Source organism: Serinus canaria, chromosome 1A, assembly GCF_022539315.1.
Source record: "Serinus canaria isolate serCan28SL12 chromosome 1A, serCan2020, whole genome shotgun sequence".
NCBI lineage: Eukaryota > Metazoa > Chordata > Aves > Passeriformes > Fringillidae > Serinus > Serinus canaria.
Window position 1 is genome coordinate 35,000,810 of NC_066314.1, and position 19,445 is coordinate 35,020,254.

At 40.5% G+C, this 19,445-nt stretch overlaps 1 protein-coding gene across 1 annotated transcript in view; it reads left to right on the forward strand.

Moving 5' to 3' along the window:
- The first annotated feature begins 305 nt into the window (after nt 1–305).
- Nucleotides 306–19,445, forward strand: part of TPH2 (tryptophan hydroxylase 2) — a 50,011-nt gene continuing 30,871 nt past the window's right edge. Inside the window, exons 1-7 of the mRNA XM_030238233.2 lie at nt 306–410; nt 3,283–3,435; nt 5,667–5,850; nt 5,959–6,059; nt 8,921–8,988; nt 15,319–15,515; nt 17,257–17,392. Of these exons, the coding sequence (XP_030094093.1) occupies nt 306–410; nt 3,283–3,435; nt 5,667–5,850; nt 5,959–6,059; nt 8,921–8,988; nt 15,319–15,515; nt 17,257–17,392 (944 nt within the window). The remainder of the gene's footprint in view (nt 411–3,282; nt 3,436–5,666; nt 5,851–5,958; nt 6,060–8,920; nt 8,989–15,318; nt 15,516–17,256; nt 17,393–19,445) is intronic.

A 19,445-nucleotide genomic window follows, 5' to 3' on the forward strand; every position in this document is an offset into this window, starting at 1 on the left:
CCGGGGCGGGTGGGGACAGCGACAGCCGCTCCGCAGCGGGACCTGCCCGGGATGCTGCCGGCACCGCCGCCCGAGGCTGCTGCTGGCGTGAGGCGGCGGGATCGCTGCCCGCGCCGCGCTGTCCCGTCCCGCCCCGGCGGCTGAGGTGAGCGGGGACCGTGGGCGTCCGCCTGCCGGCAGCTCTCGTCACCCGGAGACGGGTGTCCCCTAATCGTGCTTCCATCAGCCCGGCGGGGGCGTATAAAGGCAGCGGGCGCGGCGAGGCGGGCAGAGCGCGGCGCTGCCCCCCGCCCGCCGCCGGCCCCATGCAGCCCGCCATGATGATGTTCTCCAGCAAGTACTGGGCGCGCCGGGGCTTCTCGCTGGACTCGGCCCTGCCGGAGGAGCGCCCCGCCGCCGGCAGCCTCACCGTAAGTGCCGGGGCCGGGGCGGGCAGGGCGGGCCGCCGCGGGGTCGCGTTCCGCCGGGCCCGCTGTCAGGCGGCCGTGCGTCCCCCTCGCTCCTCGCTGCACGGTCTCGGCAGCTGCGGCGGCCGGTGAAACTAACTTTGCTGTCCCCGTTCCAAACGCTGCCTTGAAAGTGTCATGAATAGCAGAAAAAGTTTCATGAGCAATACAAGCCTCACTGCAGAAGTGAGCTGTATTGCTGTAGAAATAATAGCAAAAAGCATCGGGTCCAAATCAGATGGTTTGAAATGCTTGGATTTTGGAAGCCCTTGGTTAGCGGGTTTATATAGCCCTTATAGTCCAGCGGGCTATACACATCAGCAGAGACTGCCTTTTCAGGGCACTCGTAAGGCTCACAGCACCATCTGTAAAGCATTTTTGGCAAGACAGAAATGCCGTGCACCCACTCTACGCTGGTGCCGGTGGATTTGCTGCTGTTCCCGGCTTGTGCCGACGGGCAGGGGTGCAAGGACACGTGGGAGCGCCGTGCCAGGGGACTGTGTGAGACGGAATCACCGTGTCAGGAGATAGAAATGGTTCTCTGTAAGGTGCAACAGGTGCTTGGGTGGTTTCAAGCAGGGGACAAACTTCTCTATGCTAACAGGTAAACGTTATGTGTGACTAAATAAGGCAAGCTGCTCTGAATACATAAAATATTTGGGATTATGAAGACTGTGAGTCCAATAAAATTTTGTAACAGATGAAGATTTTTATCGCTTGGGTAAAACCAGCAGGGGATTGTACCAGTTTAAAATTGGCCTACTATCTGTAGTAAAAGGGGGAATATCTCTATTTCTACATGCTCAGCTTCTATTAAAAACATTGAATTAAAGGGAATAAATTTGTTTTACTGTCTGTATATTTGGGTTACTTTCTTCACTGAGTTCTGCTGTAAACTACTTCTTTTTCCGAGACTTCCGCTTGCTCCAGATAATTAATTTTCATTAAGAAAGTTGGTTTGTTAGGTGTTGTTTAATTATGAAGTGTACTAATGAACATGGCTAGTAAAATTCAAGTTCATCCTCTTCTACTGGGCTCATAACAAATAGGTGTTCATTTTAGTTTTCAAATGCTTGAGAGGGTTTTTCAGTCATCACTTTGGGTAATGCTCTGTTGAGAGTATTAGGGAACCTCTGATGGGCTTGGAAAGTGCTGAGTGCCCTTGTTTTCCAGAGGAACTGACAGTACTGAGATTCTTGGATGCTTGGTTGACTCCACAATCATGTGTACAAAGCTTCTAGAAAGCAGCACACATGGAAAAACCACAGATGCTGTAAAAGCAGCACCTTTGTCACTTCATCTGGAGTTTGTGTGCTTGATGTATGTGAAAAGGACTTATCCAAATCCTAGATATTACTGAAGTTAAAACAAAAGTGACCTTCCCCATAACTATCCCTGGGCACGCTTCTTACCATATCAGGTAGGAGCAGACTCATATAAGCTCAATTGCTAAAAAATAAACACGTGTGAAATCATTCATATATCATTCTGCAAAAAAATTGGCTTTCCAGATTGTTGTGCTCTAATAAACAATGAGAAAAGACCACAGGGACTTCTTAGCATGTCCTGTGCCTGGTTTAAATGTGGCTGATTTCACCTGTGCCGTTCAAAGTGTTAAAAGAGCTATTTAAAAAGCTGAATTTTCTGGTTATTTTATGTAAGCTGCTTTAGAATTTACTGAAGTACCATTTAATCCATTTGAAATATTGAAATAGTATATGTTTTTAATGTATATCTGCATATTTTTATGGATTATAACAAAGCAGTTAGCATCTCACTGGAGATTTAATTTCTTCAGGAGTAACAGGCTAAATATCGGAAAGGGCAGGCTGCTTTTTGAAAATCATGGTCAGTGTTAGAGAAGTTGTCTATAAAAGATGTACTATTGGAATTTCAACAAGATTTAAGGTGATAAAATAACATTTTTTGGAAAATGAGGACTGAAATTTCGCTTAAAACAGTCTTGGACTCACAAATTCTGAGAAGAATGTAAGAGTGGCCAAGGACGGTGCAATTTTATGTATTTTTTGAGCTCCTCAGCTAACTCACCCCATCTTCTGTGGGGTGTAAAGTTTTTCACAATGAGAACAATCAGCCATTGGAATAATCTCCTGAGAGAAGCAGTGGATTCCCCAGCTCTGGACAATTATAAAATTTGGCATGACGAGGTGCTGGGTCATCTTGTCTAGACCACGCTTTCGCCAAGAAAAGTTGGACCAGATAATCCTTGAGTCCCTTCCAACTTGGTAGTCTGTGTTGCAGTCTAAGCATTTCTGTTATTGTTTGTATAATCAACAGAGGTTTTGTTTTCTCAGGATGAATTGCATTACATGATAACATTATTGTACTATGACAGAGAACTTAAAGTTTTGGCTTTAACAGTAACAATGGTCAATACAAAAATACAGACCAGTGCACATCTTCATAAATTGACTGGTACAGGTTAGGATAGCATCCCTGTGATTTTGCAGAAATATTCAGGTTTCAATAACTGATCTGCAGGCTTTACCAGTAATTTAGACTGTCTCTATTTCACATTTACTTCTAATAATAGCATTGCCCAAGTCATGCTATCATATATGTTCCCCATTTATGCTTTTCCTTAAGCTTTTTAAAATTTTTTTTGTATGGCCTCTTATACAGTCTTCTCTAGCAGCTGCCTTTAACCTGTGATTCTGATTTCAAGTAAACACACGACCTTTTCTTTCAAATTAGCCCAGGATGAGTTCTGTTCAGCTCTTTTCAAACAAAAATTTATCTTGAGGGAAATTTCTCTTGCCTGTTTTCATCTTGCCCATTTTCACACGAGGTGATCTTGTTTTTTATCTGTTTGTAGCTAAACAGATCAAGTTCTGGGAAAAATGAGGAGAAGAAAGGGAATAAGGGAAATGGGAAAAGTGAATCTGCATCTGAAGGTGGAAAGACAGCTGTGGTGTTTTCCTTGAAGAATGAAGTTGGTGGATTGGTGAAAGCTCTCAGACTCTTCCAGGTAACGCTTACAAATCATTTATGCTGGCTGGACTGAGGACAGCTACTGAGGTCAGGCTCTTTGTTGATATCAATCTAATGGACCGTGGCAGGAGGAATAGAGTGCAGCTACACTCGCTCGGCAGAACTGAATAAAAGTAACTTAAAATTTTATGGACCATTGAACAAAGCATTTTGGGCTTGTGAAGGATTTTCTGAAATAAAATTTGGTAGTGATGCTGATGTTCACATGGCTCACTTTGAGCTTCTGACGTGATTCTCAACACTGTAAATTACATTTGAAGTTGTCTGTGCAGGCCACAATGAAAGGAGACACTTTCAGAGAGCAGTTTGGAATCTAATACAATCAGGTGATGCTGGTGGCAGCCTTGCTTGGTCTTGAAGTTAGAGACACCTTTAAGTGTTTGCAGGGTCAGGGTTTTATGTGTCCAACTGACATGTAAATTGTGAGTTATTGGTTCCCACACAGATCTCCATGCAATCAGTGCATGTCAGTCAGACTCCTGGTCAGAGTGCTTGGAGGCGTGTCTGAGGGCCATTAAAGCAGCATGATAAAAGCCTTAAGTTGTTCAGTCTGTGCAGTGAAGAGAAAGTTAGGAGGTGGCTTGGAGCCTGCCTCTCAGGCCAAACCATCAGGGGCATGTAAGTGTGGGACCACTGGGTGCTACCAGCCCTCACTCATAGTAGCTGGCTCTGGGAGCAGATTCCCAAGGCTGGTGTAGATTAGACCTGCAGGTTCTCCAGCCAAGAAAAAGAGGTGAGTTAGAGCCACAGGAGGGAGCCTGCCAGGAAGCAGGGTGTTTGACCAAAAGACGGGAAACCTAAGTGAGTGAACAGAAGTTGCAGTAGGAGTTGTGTTTTCAATGCAGCTGTTCTCTAAGGGTTAAGTGTCCAAGTGCAGCTCTGGCTAAAATGCTGGCATGGGTTCATAGCTGAAATTCTGAATTTGAACACCTGCTACCCCTTCTTGGGAATAAGCATAGAATGCACTCTGGTCACTTAAAATGTGTCTGGAAGATGTGGCAGGAATATCCACCCCCATCCATGTTTCACTTAACGATTTGAGTATTGCAGGAGGGAGTGCAGGGTTTTGTTCTCAACCTAGGGAAAACAAAATTGAGTTTGTTATGTGATTGGGTTGCTACACTGTATACGTATTTCATGCTAGTGAAAGAACTATGTCTCTAGATCCAGAGGTGTAAAAACAGACACTGCTGGTTGGCTCTGCCAGAGCACACCTCTACCTGCAATGGACATTTATGTAAAATACAGCAGGCAATTGGAAATACAGACATGAATTTCTTCCCATTTGGAAGTCAACAAATGTTTTATTCGCTTCACTGCGTAAGTGCAAGAATAGTTGTGAAAAGTAACAGATAGTTTCTAGCAAGGAAAAGGAAAAATCAGAGTCCATGGAAGGTCAGTCATGTTAAGAACAGCCATCTAATCCAGCCTCCTGTTTTGAAGGAAGGCTGTCACTCTGGATCAGGTCAGCCATGGCACATTATGGTTATCTGTCTCTGTATGATACCCCTGGGCAGACCAGTAGTTGTGGTGGGAGAGAGACCCCATAGGAAAGTTTTCATGCTGGAAGTATTTACACTGTGATGTTTGTTGCATGATTTTGTTTGATGGGAACATTGAAATAGAGTTTAAATTGAATTAGATTTTAATTTAATTGCTGTTAACACTTCATGTTAATTGATAATTGCACAGTAGATAGGTGGGGATTGATATGTGTCTATTCTCATAAAAATATTTTCTTCCTCATGTGGTAAGGTACATCAAGTAGTATGTTTAATAACATCTGTTTAAAGAAGCACTCAATTGTATTTAAATTAACATTATTATGATGCAAATTTCCAATTAAAATCGCATTAGAATTTAATATTTATAGCAAAGACAAACATAAAATTGCATTTAATTGAAAAAAGTGTTACACTGTCATCTGTAAGAGATTATTTTTGTAGATAAAATGAAATTGTTACTTGGCTTTCTTCATTAAAAATAATAATTTTATTTTTACTTTCCGTGTGAGTTTTTTTTTTTTGTCATCAGTATTTAGTATGTGTCACTAATTAATCCTGTAAATAGGGAAAGAGAGTACTTTCAATAAAAAGGCCTTTTAATAACTGGAAAAACTTTCCTGAGGAATGTGCCACCAGTATTGCTCTTCTAGCAATGCTCTTTTATGTATGTCTGTATTTCATCTGTTATTTCGTCTTTCCACAGGAAAAACATGTGAGTATGGTTCATATTGAATCACGAAAATCAAAGAGAAGGAATTCAGAGGTGGAAATTTTTGTGGACTGTGACTGCAGTAAGAAAGAATTTAATGAACTGATCCAGTTGCTCAAGTTTCAAACTAATATAGTATCTCTCAATCCACCGGAAAACATCTGGACTGATGAAGAAGGCAAGGCTGGTTTTGTACCACTTGGTTTAGACACTGACAGATGTTTTGCACAGGTATCTCCATGATCTTACACTCCAGTGCATTCAATTTGCATTCTGTCTCCTACAGATCTCGATTGTGTCCCTTGGTTCCCCAGGAAGATCTCTGAGTTAGACAAATGCTCTCAGAGAGTTTTGATGTATGGATCTGAGCTGGATGCTGATCACCCTGTAAGTGAAACACAAAATTGTCCTGTAGATGATTATTTGCCAGTACAATAAAAAGCCTATTGACTGCTGATTGTTTTCAGAAGATGAGCACTGATTTCTCTTTGGTAGTTTCAGTGAATTAATTTTCCTTTTCTGTAGAAAGATACACAAAATTCAGGTCCTCCACTAAACTTATTCATTGTTTAGCAGTATACCCCCTTTTGTACTGCTTGCAAAAAAAAAAAAAAAAAAAAGAAAAATTAGTTGATAGAAAGATTTCAAACTTTAGAATTTTGATCAATATGATCTTCAGTTCTGCCAGAAGTAGCTCTTGGGTAAGAACTGCTATTGTCAATAAGTGTCAGAGAAAGAAAGAATTAGGAAGAAATTATTTGACACTCAGGAGGTAATTACAAGATAAAACAGAGAAGCATGTTCCTGTTTTGGGTGAATGCAGCAAATGAGAAGGTGTCTCTCATTGTTTCTCAAAATCTCCTGACTTTGGTGGCAGGAGGCAAGCCTGCATGTACAAGTGGTATCTATAGTAGTGTCAAATGCTCAATGCAAAAGACAGAAAAAAGGGGTTTGTTATTGTTTTATTTCTTTTTGCTAATGGCTATAAATGTTTAACCTCTGAGTCTTTAGATGGCAGATGAATGTGAGCATTTGTGTTAAAATACTTTCCCTTTCTATGAATCCAAGTTTCTACCTCTGAATGACTTGACTGAAAGATACTGGTGGTAGATGGTTATATTAATTCCTAAAATAGGCTGGTTTAAACTGGTACTGTCAGAAATTTCCAGCTAAAAGGACGTAGGCAGTGAACTAAGATACCTGACCATAAGACTGTCTTGTAATAGAATCAGATTAAACTCTGGCTGTAGATGGTAATTTCCTTTGTTTTTTGTTGCACACATTTTGTGCTGTGGTGGGAGCTCAGACACAGATTCTCACCCCTGTGCACACAGATGGAAACCATCACAAAGATCCATGGCAGCCCCACTGTCTCTGGTGTCACCTCCCCACACACCAGCCACGATCATCATCATCATCACCTTGCTTGGTTCTCAGCCTCCTCTATCACGTGGGAGCCTTTCCCATACTGAGGGCCCATAGTCAGGGAGCACAATCCTGAATCCTGGTTTCTGCCATGTACTTTGTGATGACAAACTAGGATCTAATTCACATTTTCTCCAAAAGGAAAAGACTGCTGATTAACTTCAATCATTTACCATTATTTGCTTCAAGAAGGGGTTCTAGAGACAGCTCATTCCAGCTTTGAGTTTATGGCTCTGACAGGCCATTAGATGCTGTTTTATGTTCTGAGGTGGTACCTTCATTAAATACTTGAGCGCTCTGCTGAAAAGTTGCCTTCAGTTTTACAGAAAACAAAAAAAGACATTTGCATTATATGAATATATATTTTACACTTGGGAGGACTCTTGCAAACACAATTTACACACCATTTGTTAGCCTATGCAGCATGCTGGATGTTAGAAATGGGGTAAGAACCCTTAACTCTGTGACTGGCCTTTGAAAGGCCACTCCAGTTGCCTGCCCTGTTCCTTAGCAGCGGCATGTCTGTGCCACAGGACCAAAGAGAATTATCCTATTACAGACCCTGCAAGGATAACACCACTTCAACAGCTTAGCCTTAACCCACTCCATAATGGCTAATGACTTCAGTCTCAGTTTCATTACACTTGACAGGTTTTTAAGTCCCCTGTGCTGTCTTCCTTCCCTTTCCAGGTCTCTTGAATGGTCTTCAGCTGAGTAACTCAACATTTGTCTCAATAGGTATTAAGGAGACAAGGAGGCTCCCCCAGATTACAGCAACTTTTTGCAAGTCAAAGAAGCTTTTCTGTGCAGAAGTGGAGGTTTGAAGGTTTTCTGTAGTCCTGTGAAATCCTCCCATACTCTGCCCCAGCAGCACAGCTTTGGTTATGGGACAGTAAAATGTTTCCTGAGTTTTATGGAAGCTCATACAAGTATTTCAAACCAAGCAATGTTATCTTTTAATTTGTTTCAGTGTTTTGCATGTCTATGTGAGCACTAAGGAAAAAAGACATTTTAATTTTCAGCATTTTAATTTTCAGGGGGAATCTCAAATGCACTTTCTGGGCCACTAACTGGGTAACATAAGTAACTCTTTAACCCTTTTTTATCTCCAAGGAGTTGGCAGTTCTACTTTGAAAATAGTTTACTCTTCTTGTAGTCCCAACCTGAAGTATCTTTATATTTTATAGATATAGAAGAGATCTTGTTCTAATTTTGAATAGCTCAAAGAGCTGTAACTGGCCAGCATGTATGTGTTATACAACTCTTTTGCTCTTAGTGTGGAAAAGGTGTGAGCCTACTGTAGCCCACCAGGTAGAGCCCTTCCTTTGTGACTCAAACTGGTGCTGGAGGCTGATGGTTCAGTTCCTAATGTGCTGGTTAAGATGGCAACTGCTGAAAAAAGAATCTTCAAGATGAGTTGCAAATGATCTTTAGATGCTTGATTCTAGTGGATTATAAAGAACAGGTAGATTATTCTGCTATGCACCTGTGTGTAGATCTCAGTTCAGATCAAGGAAAACATGAGTGAGATAAAATGACAGGAAAAAAGTTTTGCTTTTCATGATCTTGGATGAATGACTGTACTTATGCACACAGCTCTCTTGAAAGAGCGTCTGTGGAACTCTGGTGAAGAAAAAAAATTAAAAAAAAAAAAAAAAAGAAAAACCCTTAGAAAATAAGGGTTTTCTTGCAGTCCAGTAGATAGTGTAAATCAAAATACAATGCAGCTAAGTACTAAAGAAACATTTCAATGATTTATTTTCTAATTCTTACTGCTAATTTTATGTCCTTATTGTAAATTACTCTCTTCTTCCTTGCTTAAGGGATTTAAAGACAATGTCTATCGACAGAGAAGAAAGTACTTTGTGGATGTTGCCATGAGCTATAAATAGTAAGTACTGGCATAATTCTTCCCTGTGCTGCTGACTAGTTAGAATTCATGCTCTACTTAATTCTGTAGGATGAAGTTTAACAGTAGACAAAGTCATCCTTTAAACTTTGACTAGTTTAGTGTAGGCTATAAATTACGAACCTGATGCTTGGAATCCCCTTATGTTTTTATACAGCTACAGGCAAGTGAAGCATTTGAAAAGCAAGCACTCTCTTTTAGCGTTTTATTCACAGCTGCTTAAACTTTGGGAAATATTTTACAGATATTTGCATGCCTTACTGATAAGCTGGTGCACTGCTAAATCACACATATCTAGCATCCCTACATAGTTGGAAGAGTTCACTAAACCCCAAAATTATTATTTTCTTTTGATGCACATACTATACTGGGCTGAGGCCAGTCCCATGAGGTTCAACAAACGAGGTGCCAGGTCCTGCACTTTGGTCTCAACAACCTGCACTTTTGCAGGCTGGGAGGAAATTGGCTGAAAGCTGCTCAGTGGAAAAGGATCTGGAGGTGCTGGTCAGCAGCATCTGACCACGAGCCAGCAGTATACCCAGGGGACCAAGAAGGCCAGTGGCATCCTGGCCTTTATCAGAAATGGTGTGTTCAGCAGGGGCAGGGCGGTGATTCTCCCCCTGTACTCAGCACTGGTGAGGCCACACCTTGAGTCCTGTGTCCAGTTTTGGGCCCCTCTCTGTAAAAAGGACGTTGAGGTGCCAGAGCGTGTCCAGAGAAGTGCGATAGAGATGGTGAAGGGGCTGGAACTCAGGTCAGATGAGGAGTGGCTGAGGGGGCTGTGCTTGTTTAGCCTGGAGAAAAGGAAAATCAAGGAAGACTTTATTACTCTCTACAACTGCCTGCAGGGAGGTTGTGTGAGGTGGGGGTTGGCCTCTTCTCTCAGGATAACAAGTGGCAGGATCAGAAGAAATGGCATCAAGCTGCACGAAGGTTTAGACTGGATATTGGGAACCTTTTTTATTGAAAGGGTGATTGGGCCTTGGAGTAGGCTGCCTAGGGAAGCGGTAGGATCACAGCCCCTGGAAGTGCTCAGAAGGTGTTTGGATCGGGCACTTTGGGATAAGGTTTAGTGGTGAGCATAGCAGTGTTGGGTTAACAGTTGGACTTGGTAATCTTAGAGGTCTTTTCCAGCCTTAACAATTTTATCATTCTTTGATTCTACTGGATGCTGCAAAATGCCATTTATCAGTTTTGCCAGTACACCTTTAAATTTCTTAGAATTTAGTCAGTGCATTTCTGTGGAGTTAGAGAAGTGGTGGCTGCACACAAGTACACTGCAAGTGTTTTCTCATTCTGTTTTTTTCCCCCCATTTCAAGTCAGTATTTTCAATTTGCTACAGTCTCTGGAAGTTAGGAAACTTGCTGTTCTACCTACTAACACCTACTGTGTTGCAATTTTCTTGTCACAGAAGCACTCAAATAGTTCTAATCCTACTCTAGGTTTTATTTGCAACAGGTTTAAACCCTCATTCTCAAGGGAAAAAACATATTAATTTCATGTTCTTTTCAATTTTCTTTTCTACAGTTCTTCAGGTTTTTCATTTTTTCTCCTTTGAGATTTCTACCTACGTGGTTTAAGAATATGAAACATGCAATTTTTTCACCCACTTACAAGAGGCACATCCTGTCAGGAATCAAGTCAAAACTGAATTTCTGGAGGTTTTTGAGTATAAGGCTGTTATACAGCCTGCAGGAGAGTGGGGGGACAGAAGGATTAACTCTGCTTTTGACCATATATAATTCTGATTATATATTTCTTCTACAGTTGTCCCAGGGCAGTCATTAAGCTATTACCATTCTTACCCTCGTGTAGGTGCTAGTGTTCTTTCCCCTTTCTTTCTGCCCACAATGGTATTTGTTTAGCTGGGTGCTCACGACATCCATCCAGCACACGGAGCTGCTGCCTGCTGGGCAGGTGTTTATTAGTAGAGAAGCTCTCTAGACTGCCCAGGTAAGCCCTGAGTTTAGCCAGCTTTCAAATGTAAATTGAGATAGCTTTTTCGTTGGAATGTTTGTTTAAAGTTGATTGATTTATTATCTTGCTTTTAGTCTAATACTTGCAGTGAAGTCAGTGCTTCTTGTCATTTACTACAGTGTGAAATGTCAAGTGGATACCTGTGGATGAGGGCAGGCTGTGTGTGCTCTTAGGCTCTTTCAGTAAGTGGGATAGCTCTCCATTTATCCATGATGGTGGCAGTAGTGCTGTGCATTTCACAGCTGCTAGCTTTCTGGTAAGATCTTCCTTCCTTCTCCCTCTCAGCTGCCTAAGTGCTGGAAAGGTGATGCAGCTGGCTTACTAAGCAGTAGTTGGTCTTTTGCTTCAAAGTGTGGCCTTTTTTCCCACCCAGAAACCAGAAGAGAAACACCTTTTTGCAAAATAACAGAAAGTAATCCTGCATATTTCCAGAAAATAAATCAAAGAAAGGGAAACCTTTCCCTTCTTTAGATTTTGAAGGTTCAAGAACATTTTTGCAGGCACATTACAAAAATTACATAATCCAAACCAGAGGTTATTTGAGGACCAGATCTTGTACTTCAGCAAAACTTCTCAAATGTACTCCTTCATTCCCCTCATCTTTTCAAACCTTTAAAAGATTGCAAACTTGTCCTATTATTATAAGCAGAAAGAAAAGAAGAGGCTTCAAATACTCTTAGCCAGGCACCCGAGAAACTGGGAGACCAGTGCTTAGGGCAGTTACCTAACATGTGTCAAAATCTCATTCATACTTCAGGTCTCCTGCACTGGTTATCTTTGCCCCCAGGGATGTGCTGTGTCTACTGGTCTGTACAGTCAGTCTGTCTCTGGGTATCCATGGAGAGACAGCCCAGGGAGACAACCTCAGCATCCTGTTGCAGCACAGCCCAGGTCATGCTGAGGAAAGGCAAATCAGCTCAGGGAAAGCTGTGCTGCTACAGCTGGGCTGTTTCTGCTACCCACACTGTGGAGCTGGGAGTTACTACAGGTGTCTTGACACTACATAAAAGCCTTGTCACACTCTCTTCTGTTGTCTAATGACTATTTACTTATTTCCACAAAAAGAACAGCTCTTTTACAAGGGCTGCCCTCCTTGGGGATAAACATCTCTCAGTGTCTTCCAGGCAAGTGACTTTCCTAATCACTTACTGAGGCTGGATGTGTTTCTGCTTTTCATTTTCCATTGTAAAAAAACCAACAACCCACATTTGTTTCCTTAAAAAAACCCAGAGATCTGGCTGCAAGGAATTGGCTCCATAAAAAGTTGAGTTGAAAATCCCAGATCAGCATTTCCTTTATGAATTGCTACTGTTCTGTAGTAGCAGATGTTTTGCTTTGCTTGAACATAAAGTGGTGTCCATAATGAAGAGAGGGAGAGAGAGAAAAACATTAGCAAGTGAACTTGAAGGAGCAGGTATTTGCTGGAGCTAGCTGTTAAGGGAAAAGGCGTGTTAATAGAGCACAGCAGTGAAGATCAGCTGTGTGAAATAAATGGACCAAAAAAGCCATAAAAAACCATATTCCTCCCTCCTTCACTTAGCTTCTATCCTAAAGAGAGTGAAAATGTGTTAATCTTGCTAATTAGTCCTTTGAGACTGATTAGGGTTTGAAAAAGTGTTGCGAAAATTAAATCTGTAGGAAACATATGATGTTTAAGAGGGAATTAATAATATGAGTTGATAGCTCGTGACCATGGCAAAATGGAAAGACCCTATTTTAATAAGGAGAAATAAAAATTCAGATTAGGTTAGCTTGTAGAGTCATCTTAACCACAAGGAAACTGGCTATGCAGATTGGCCATTTCCGTGATTTATTGAAATGTTTGAGTGCAAGGTGGGTCTTGCGTGTTGAAATAAGAAGGTAAGAAATATGAAGTTTGCAGAGGTGAGGGAAAAAGGCACAGATCCTCTTACAAGTCTGGCTGCCTTGATTCTCTCTATAAAGAAAGAAGTATCATGATCAGCTGGAAATAAGATCAGCTCTCCTCGGCATGAAACCTATTAAGGAATTAATGTTCAGTGAACCTTACTTCAGTACTAACGAATTAATTGGAACAATAACTAAGTTATAAACCTTTTAGTGAGCAGTGAGCAAGCTTTAGATCCTTGATTGTGTTTATGCCTTTCTAGTGAAAGGCTAAATAGAAACATGAGCTTTTCCACTGGTAAAACATATCTTCCTCCTTGATATGCCAGTGCTGACCCATACTGGTGGTATCCAGCGTAGAGGTCAGGCTTAAAGAGAAGGGATGATGCTGGGTATTCTGGCAAAAGCAAATGCATGGAGTAGCAAACTGCTTGTATCTGTTGTGTGCAGTACAATTCAGAATAGCTATGCTATGTTTTCCATGGCCTGGCAGGCAGCTGAAGGCTGATGAACTGTAAAGGGGGAAGACAGATACTAGACCTGAAGGACTGTGTCCCACTGCAGGATGGGCACAGACCCAGTGAAGCTCCTGTGGATGAGAAATACTTCACTAAACGTGTTGCAATTCTTGTCATGTCTGCAAAAGTGGCTGCCAGGGAGCTAGTGCCTGTATTGGATATTCAGCAGTCCCTACCAAGTACGAGCACTTCATACAAAGTTGCCTTTGACTGACAGATAACTGCCATGGATCAAAATCCTTTGATATCATGAAAGGCAAGGGGATTAAATGGTAAGTTTTCAATAAAGATGAGGGGACAACCACAATGAATGTAGGGCAGATGATCCTCTCTTGTGCATGTAGGGACTGCATAGCAGCAATCAAATGTGACATGAGGGCTTATTCCTTGTTCCCTCGTACAGTGGAGACAGGATTATGAATTGCGCAGCAGCCGCCAGCAAAAGGCCAGCGCTGCGGTTCTCCTGCTGTAGTGGAGCTGCCTGTGCCTGATGTGCCTGTTCAGCTGCTGTCTGTGGCACTGGGGAAACTGCAGCACTGGGCTGGGAGTGCCCACGTTGCCAGCCCTGTGGCAGGAGAGTGAGAGATAAGGACTGATGGAGCGGAGGAGGATGCTGTGCATCCCTCTGCCAATATGTACGTTGTTACAGTGCGGGAGAAGATGCCTGAGGAGAAGGCAGATTGCAGAGATTGCACATTCTAGATTGTGAATATTAATTGCAGAGGAACACTATAACATTTGAAGGGGCAATTAATGACAGGAGATGATGGTCCATGGCCATGTCATGGGAAATTCCTTACAGCTAAATACAAGGCAATGCAAGTTGGAAGGATCGCTTAGCAATGTTCACACTGTCAGTCAGTTTTGAATAAACTGTAGCTACTCAAGGCAAATCTTGGATGTCAGAAACAGATTTGTAGGTATCCTGGAAGGTCCTGCTTTCCAGTGTCTGTACATCTGTGCGAGCAGGAGGGGGCAGAAGAACAAGGCAGAATTAAAACCAAAGGAGAGATGTGTTTAAAGGTTTAGTTTCCTCTAGGCTGGGCTGCTGGCTCTGAGATGAGCTTCCTCCTAATATAGTCCTGCATGAATTTAGGGTTCCAAACATATCTGCATATGTAAGCAACTGTCTAAGCAATAAATACACATTTTTAAAATTGGATCCATAAATTTCTAAGCATCTATGTAATTGCCTAATCTTGACCCAGCATTTGATGCTGTGTGAATATTATGTATTTTAAAGAATGGATAGAAAATGCAGTCTGTTGAAGGTCTTACTCAATCTACATGTTAGACTCAATCAGGATCTTCAGCCATCTACTTGCAAAGGTACCAGTGGCAGTAAGTGGAGAAATATTAGCCTGGTATAGGAATACGGTCGATAAGAAATCCATCTTTCTACTACAATGTAGAGGGTGATCATATCCCCCAATGAGTTGCAGCTGGATCAGTTCCTGAAGATTGGAGGCGGGGCCTGATCTTGATAGGCCACACCTGTAATCAATTAGAACTAGTGATATATAAGAGTAAGGAAAGAGGAGTGAGAGGAGTCAGATTACTACTGCCAGGACCAGGACCAGTCAGTGTATGGAGGAGCTGCCTGTGAGGAACATCAAGAAGGTATGAGGCTCTGACAATATGAAATCCTTGTGCTATGATGATGCTAGAACTTGTGTTATCTAAGACAACACTATGATATGTACTAAGATTAAGAAGTAATGAGATTGCTTAGTAGGAAACACAATTCTTAAGGAAATGATAGAATATGTATATCATAACATCAAGAAAGAATTCTAAGGAAGAAGTATCAAGGTGTCAATTAAAAATAGTTCAAATAATTTTAATAGTCTCACTTGCTTTTATTTAAAAATACTTTTTCTGGAAATGTCACTATTTACAATCTGTCTACAATCTGCTTGTATTTGAATGTATTTTTTTTTTTTTTAATAGTGGTCAGCCCATTCCAAGAGTGGAGTACACAGCTGAAGAAGTTAAAACTTGGGGGGTGGTATTTAGGGAGCTCAGTAAACTCTATCCCACCCATGCTTGTCGTGAATATTTAAAAAACTTTCCTCTGCTGAGCAAGTACTGTGGCTACAGAGAAGATAACGTGCCTCAGTTGGAAGATGTTTCTGTTTTTCTTAAAGGTAAGATTCATACTTGGTTTATCAATAGATATGGTTTTATTAATACAGGTTTTTGTTAGTATGGAGTACAAAGCACATTGAGTGAAGACTTAGAGCACTGTCAGTGGCCTTTAGTTTAGCCTGAAGTATCATTCTGGTTTTGGTGTTCTCTGTGGCAAAGAGTTTTTGGAGTCAAGACAGTTTTATGTAGATATTTGCAAGTATGAAATGGAGAAAAATGAATTGGCTGAACGTGTGAAGCATGATGTTATCCTGTACAGCGAAAACCCTTTGGTTTGGTGGAAAGGAAAACCTGAGTTAGTGACAGATGGGGACTTCTGATAATTGCACTTGGCGTCCCCCAAATATCCAGGCAGGAGAAAGGGGGGCTTATATGCCAAGATAACTGAATTTAAAGAGGAGGGCTTGTTTGGCACACTGTTGTGTAGCCTGATGAATATGAAGCTTTCCTGAGTGCTCAAGACCTCCTGAAGTTAGTAATTTTATTTGTATGTTGAAAAAGATGTGCTGGACACTGTAGGTGATGTGGTGTTTCTCTTTCATTTTTTAAGGATCAGTGTATTACATATTTAAGTTCAAAAATAAATTCTTATTTTAACTTTGTAATGGAAATATATCCTATATGGACAATGTGGTAGACCTGGAGACTTAGCTCTAGAGGAAAAGCCACTGAAGAGTTAATTTAAGGGTTTAATTTCTCCTCAAAGGTCCCTTCAGATACACTTAATTCTTAAGCTTTTTACTCAGGAACTAAAATATTATAAAGGTGGGTGTTTGAAAAAAAAAACCAAAAAACAACTTATGTGCTGGTAAGAGAATAATTAGCAAAGCATTTTATCCAAATATATATATCTACAAGCTCAAGGAAATACAGAATTTATAATGACAAGCTTACTTTCCTCAGCCTGTGCTTCATCCATAATTCTTGTCTGTGAAAAGCTGCATTTGCTAATAGCTGACTCATCATCCTTTGAATTTGATTGTGTCCTTCTGGGTCTCTCATATATTGTGTTACAGTTGCTAAGGAATGATGCCAAATTGTACTGATTTCTTCTCCCTAGCTAGAAATTCAAAATCTCACACTTGTTTCAGAAATATGTTTTCAGACTACATAGAGCAGGCAGTAGTACTTGAAAAAAAACTTAAAATATTGTCCTGCAAAAACTTTGAAACAATAAAGAATTAATTTTTGAGAGAAACATACTGTTTGAAGTCACTGAATCTGAAACTGTTTCACTCTGGGACCAATGTGAAAAAAGAACACTGTTAAATATTTCAATGAGGATCTTAACTATTAAAAAATCAGTATTTTATTGACACAAACAATATTTGATCTGTAAAAAAATGACAAATTTATTTTAATCCTATTCTGTTCTGTTAGTTTTTTTACATATTTTGCATATTTTCCAAGATGGAAACTTCTCTCCCATTTGTTACCAGACAAAAATTTTTGTTCTTAACAGTTTTAGAACTTCACTTATGGTACCTCAGCATTTTTTTCTAGACAAAGATATTCAGACCAGCTTTGAAATACCTCAAGCCTTTTTTATTATACATATGCTAGAAATGCAAAATACTTCTTGCATGTAACAATTGAAAATGATGTGTGGTGATTGTCAAGATTCTTTGTGCCATGCTTCTGTTGTTAATTATTCTGGTAGAATAATTAGCAGCAGATCTGTCGCTAGAAATGATACAGTGACCTGTGTAATGTGGCCTTTTATCATCTCTCTCACTTCAGAAAGGTCTGGCTTCACAGTGAGACCAGTTGCTGGGTACCTGTCTCCCCGAGACTTTTTGGCTGGCTTAGCCTACAGAGTCTTTTACTGCACTCAGTACATCCGGCACGGCTCAGATCCCCTCTACACACCAGAACCGTAAGTGCTGCCTCTGCTTTAGCACTGAAAAAATAGGCTCACCTCTTTCTTAAAAGAACCAGTTGAATCTGGCAAGATTGAAAAGAGGAACCTTTCTACAAAATGGGAAATTTTTCTTGTACTGTCGATGACAAAATCCTTCATATTGGCAAGACAGAATTTAATTCAAAGACTTTTTTGTTGACTTTTTACAGGGGTCTTAAATAACTGGGTTATTTACAGAGTGGGTCAGAAATACTATTTAACTCCATTTTCCACTGAAATATAATTTTTCACCTAAAAATTTTGAAAAAGCACCTACAATTTTATTTTCTGCTGGACAGCTAGAAAGAAGTAGTGGGAAGAAAAAACCTGAATATTTTGAAAAAGCCCTGCTTTCAGAATTTTAATTTGATGTACTGTGTTCCCATTTTTATTTCTTTGGACCAGGTTGCACCACTGAACTTCATTGCTCTCCTATAACACAACACAAGCAAGACATAGAGCACTATTCTCTTACCAAGAGAGAATATTAGACATATTGCAGGGAAATTCTTATAGAAATAAGAAAGACTTTAATTATGACTTTTATGGGACAGCATTGCAGCTTTTCCAAAACAGAACATTGCAAGTTATTATGAAACATCTTGGTGTATGGTCTTTTGATTAAAAGAGGGGGAAAAGAAGATCAAAGAGATTGTAGTTCTTGTCTTGTGTTAGATATGTTGTATTCTGTGCAGTAAGAGCAGAACAGTACCTGTCATTTAGATAATATGGAGGTAGTTTTACCAAAGGTATCTGCTGATCCTGTAACCACAGGAATGACATTTTTTGCAGTGGATCAGTCATCAGGTAGTTGGCATGAAATTGTAGCTGCAGTTTAATCTGCTTGGACTACTTGAGTATATTTGATTTTTTCCAAATTTACACAAAGGATTCATACATACATATTCAGCTCCAGTTCTGTAAACATTTGGAATCATGCCCAAGTTTGATTTCATGAATTAATTGCCAAAACCATGGAGTCATATTTTTGAATATAAAAGGTTTAATGGTGCTGCATACTAAGCTGTATCTGAAGATGAAGCAGCTTTATTCTGGCAGGAGTCACCAGGTGGTGCTGTTAGACACTTCTCCTCTTTCCTCAGCCTCTGACCGTGGCGAAGTACTTGCTGAAATGCTCTGAGGCTAGCTTTGTGTGCGTGTTTCTTTTGGAAAGGAGGTGGTGATCCCTGAAGGAATTCAATTGCTTCTATAACCTCTGTAATTAGAACTTAAATCTCTTAAATTTGTAGGAAAACTGATAGAATGGAAAATCTTGAAAGGAGGACTTGGATTTAAGGAAGGGCTGAACCTCTTCAGGTCTATTTAAAAATATCTCTAGATATTTCAAAAAAATAAATGATGCAATGGAAGTACCAGGCTTTGCATCAATGACTTCCTCTCCTGTGGGAAGCCAGTGTTTCAGGCTGCAGCATGTACCAGTGTTCAGCAAAAGAATGATCACCTTTATTAACTTAGTACAAACTAGAACATTTTCATCTACTGGTAAGAGATTTAGGTACATAACTCCAACAGGATCAAGGCAATAACCTCTTCCAGGAAGCAGTTAAGTGTGTCTGCGCTTTTCCTGTTGTTCTCTGGTTCATTGATTTTTGTACTTGAGAGCCCTGCAGTTTTCAGGATGCTGCTTACATTCAGGATTATGCAGTGGATCATAGCAGGTCCTTAGTAGTAAGGACAGCTGCTTTTCTTGGTAACCTTTCTGGTCATGCTGTCTGGAAAGTCACTGAGTAATAATAACAGTTGAGTTAGAAGGAAGGTTTTTATCCCTTATTTGGGCTGAACTTAAAAATACAAGTTATAGTCTTAACACTTCTAAATAGGACTAACAGAGGATTTAAGTTGTCTTTTCTAATGATGTTACACCCTTTTCTTAAATATCTACTGGTTCACATTAGTTAAGTAATGTGTATTGACTACCAGGAACTCCGTAGAAAAATTTTGACAATCCTTTTTAAAATGTTTTTACGTTTATTTACAAAACATAGAACACACAGTGAGTGTTACCAGA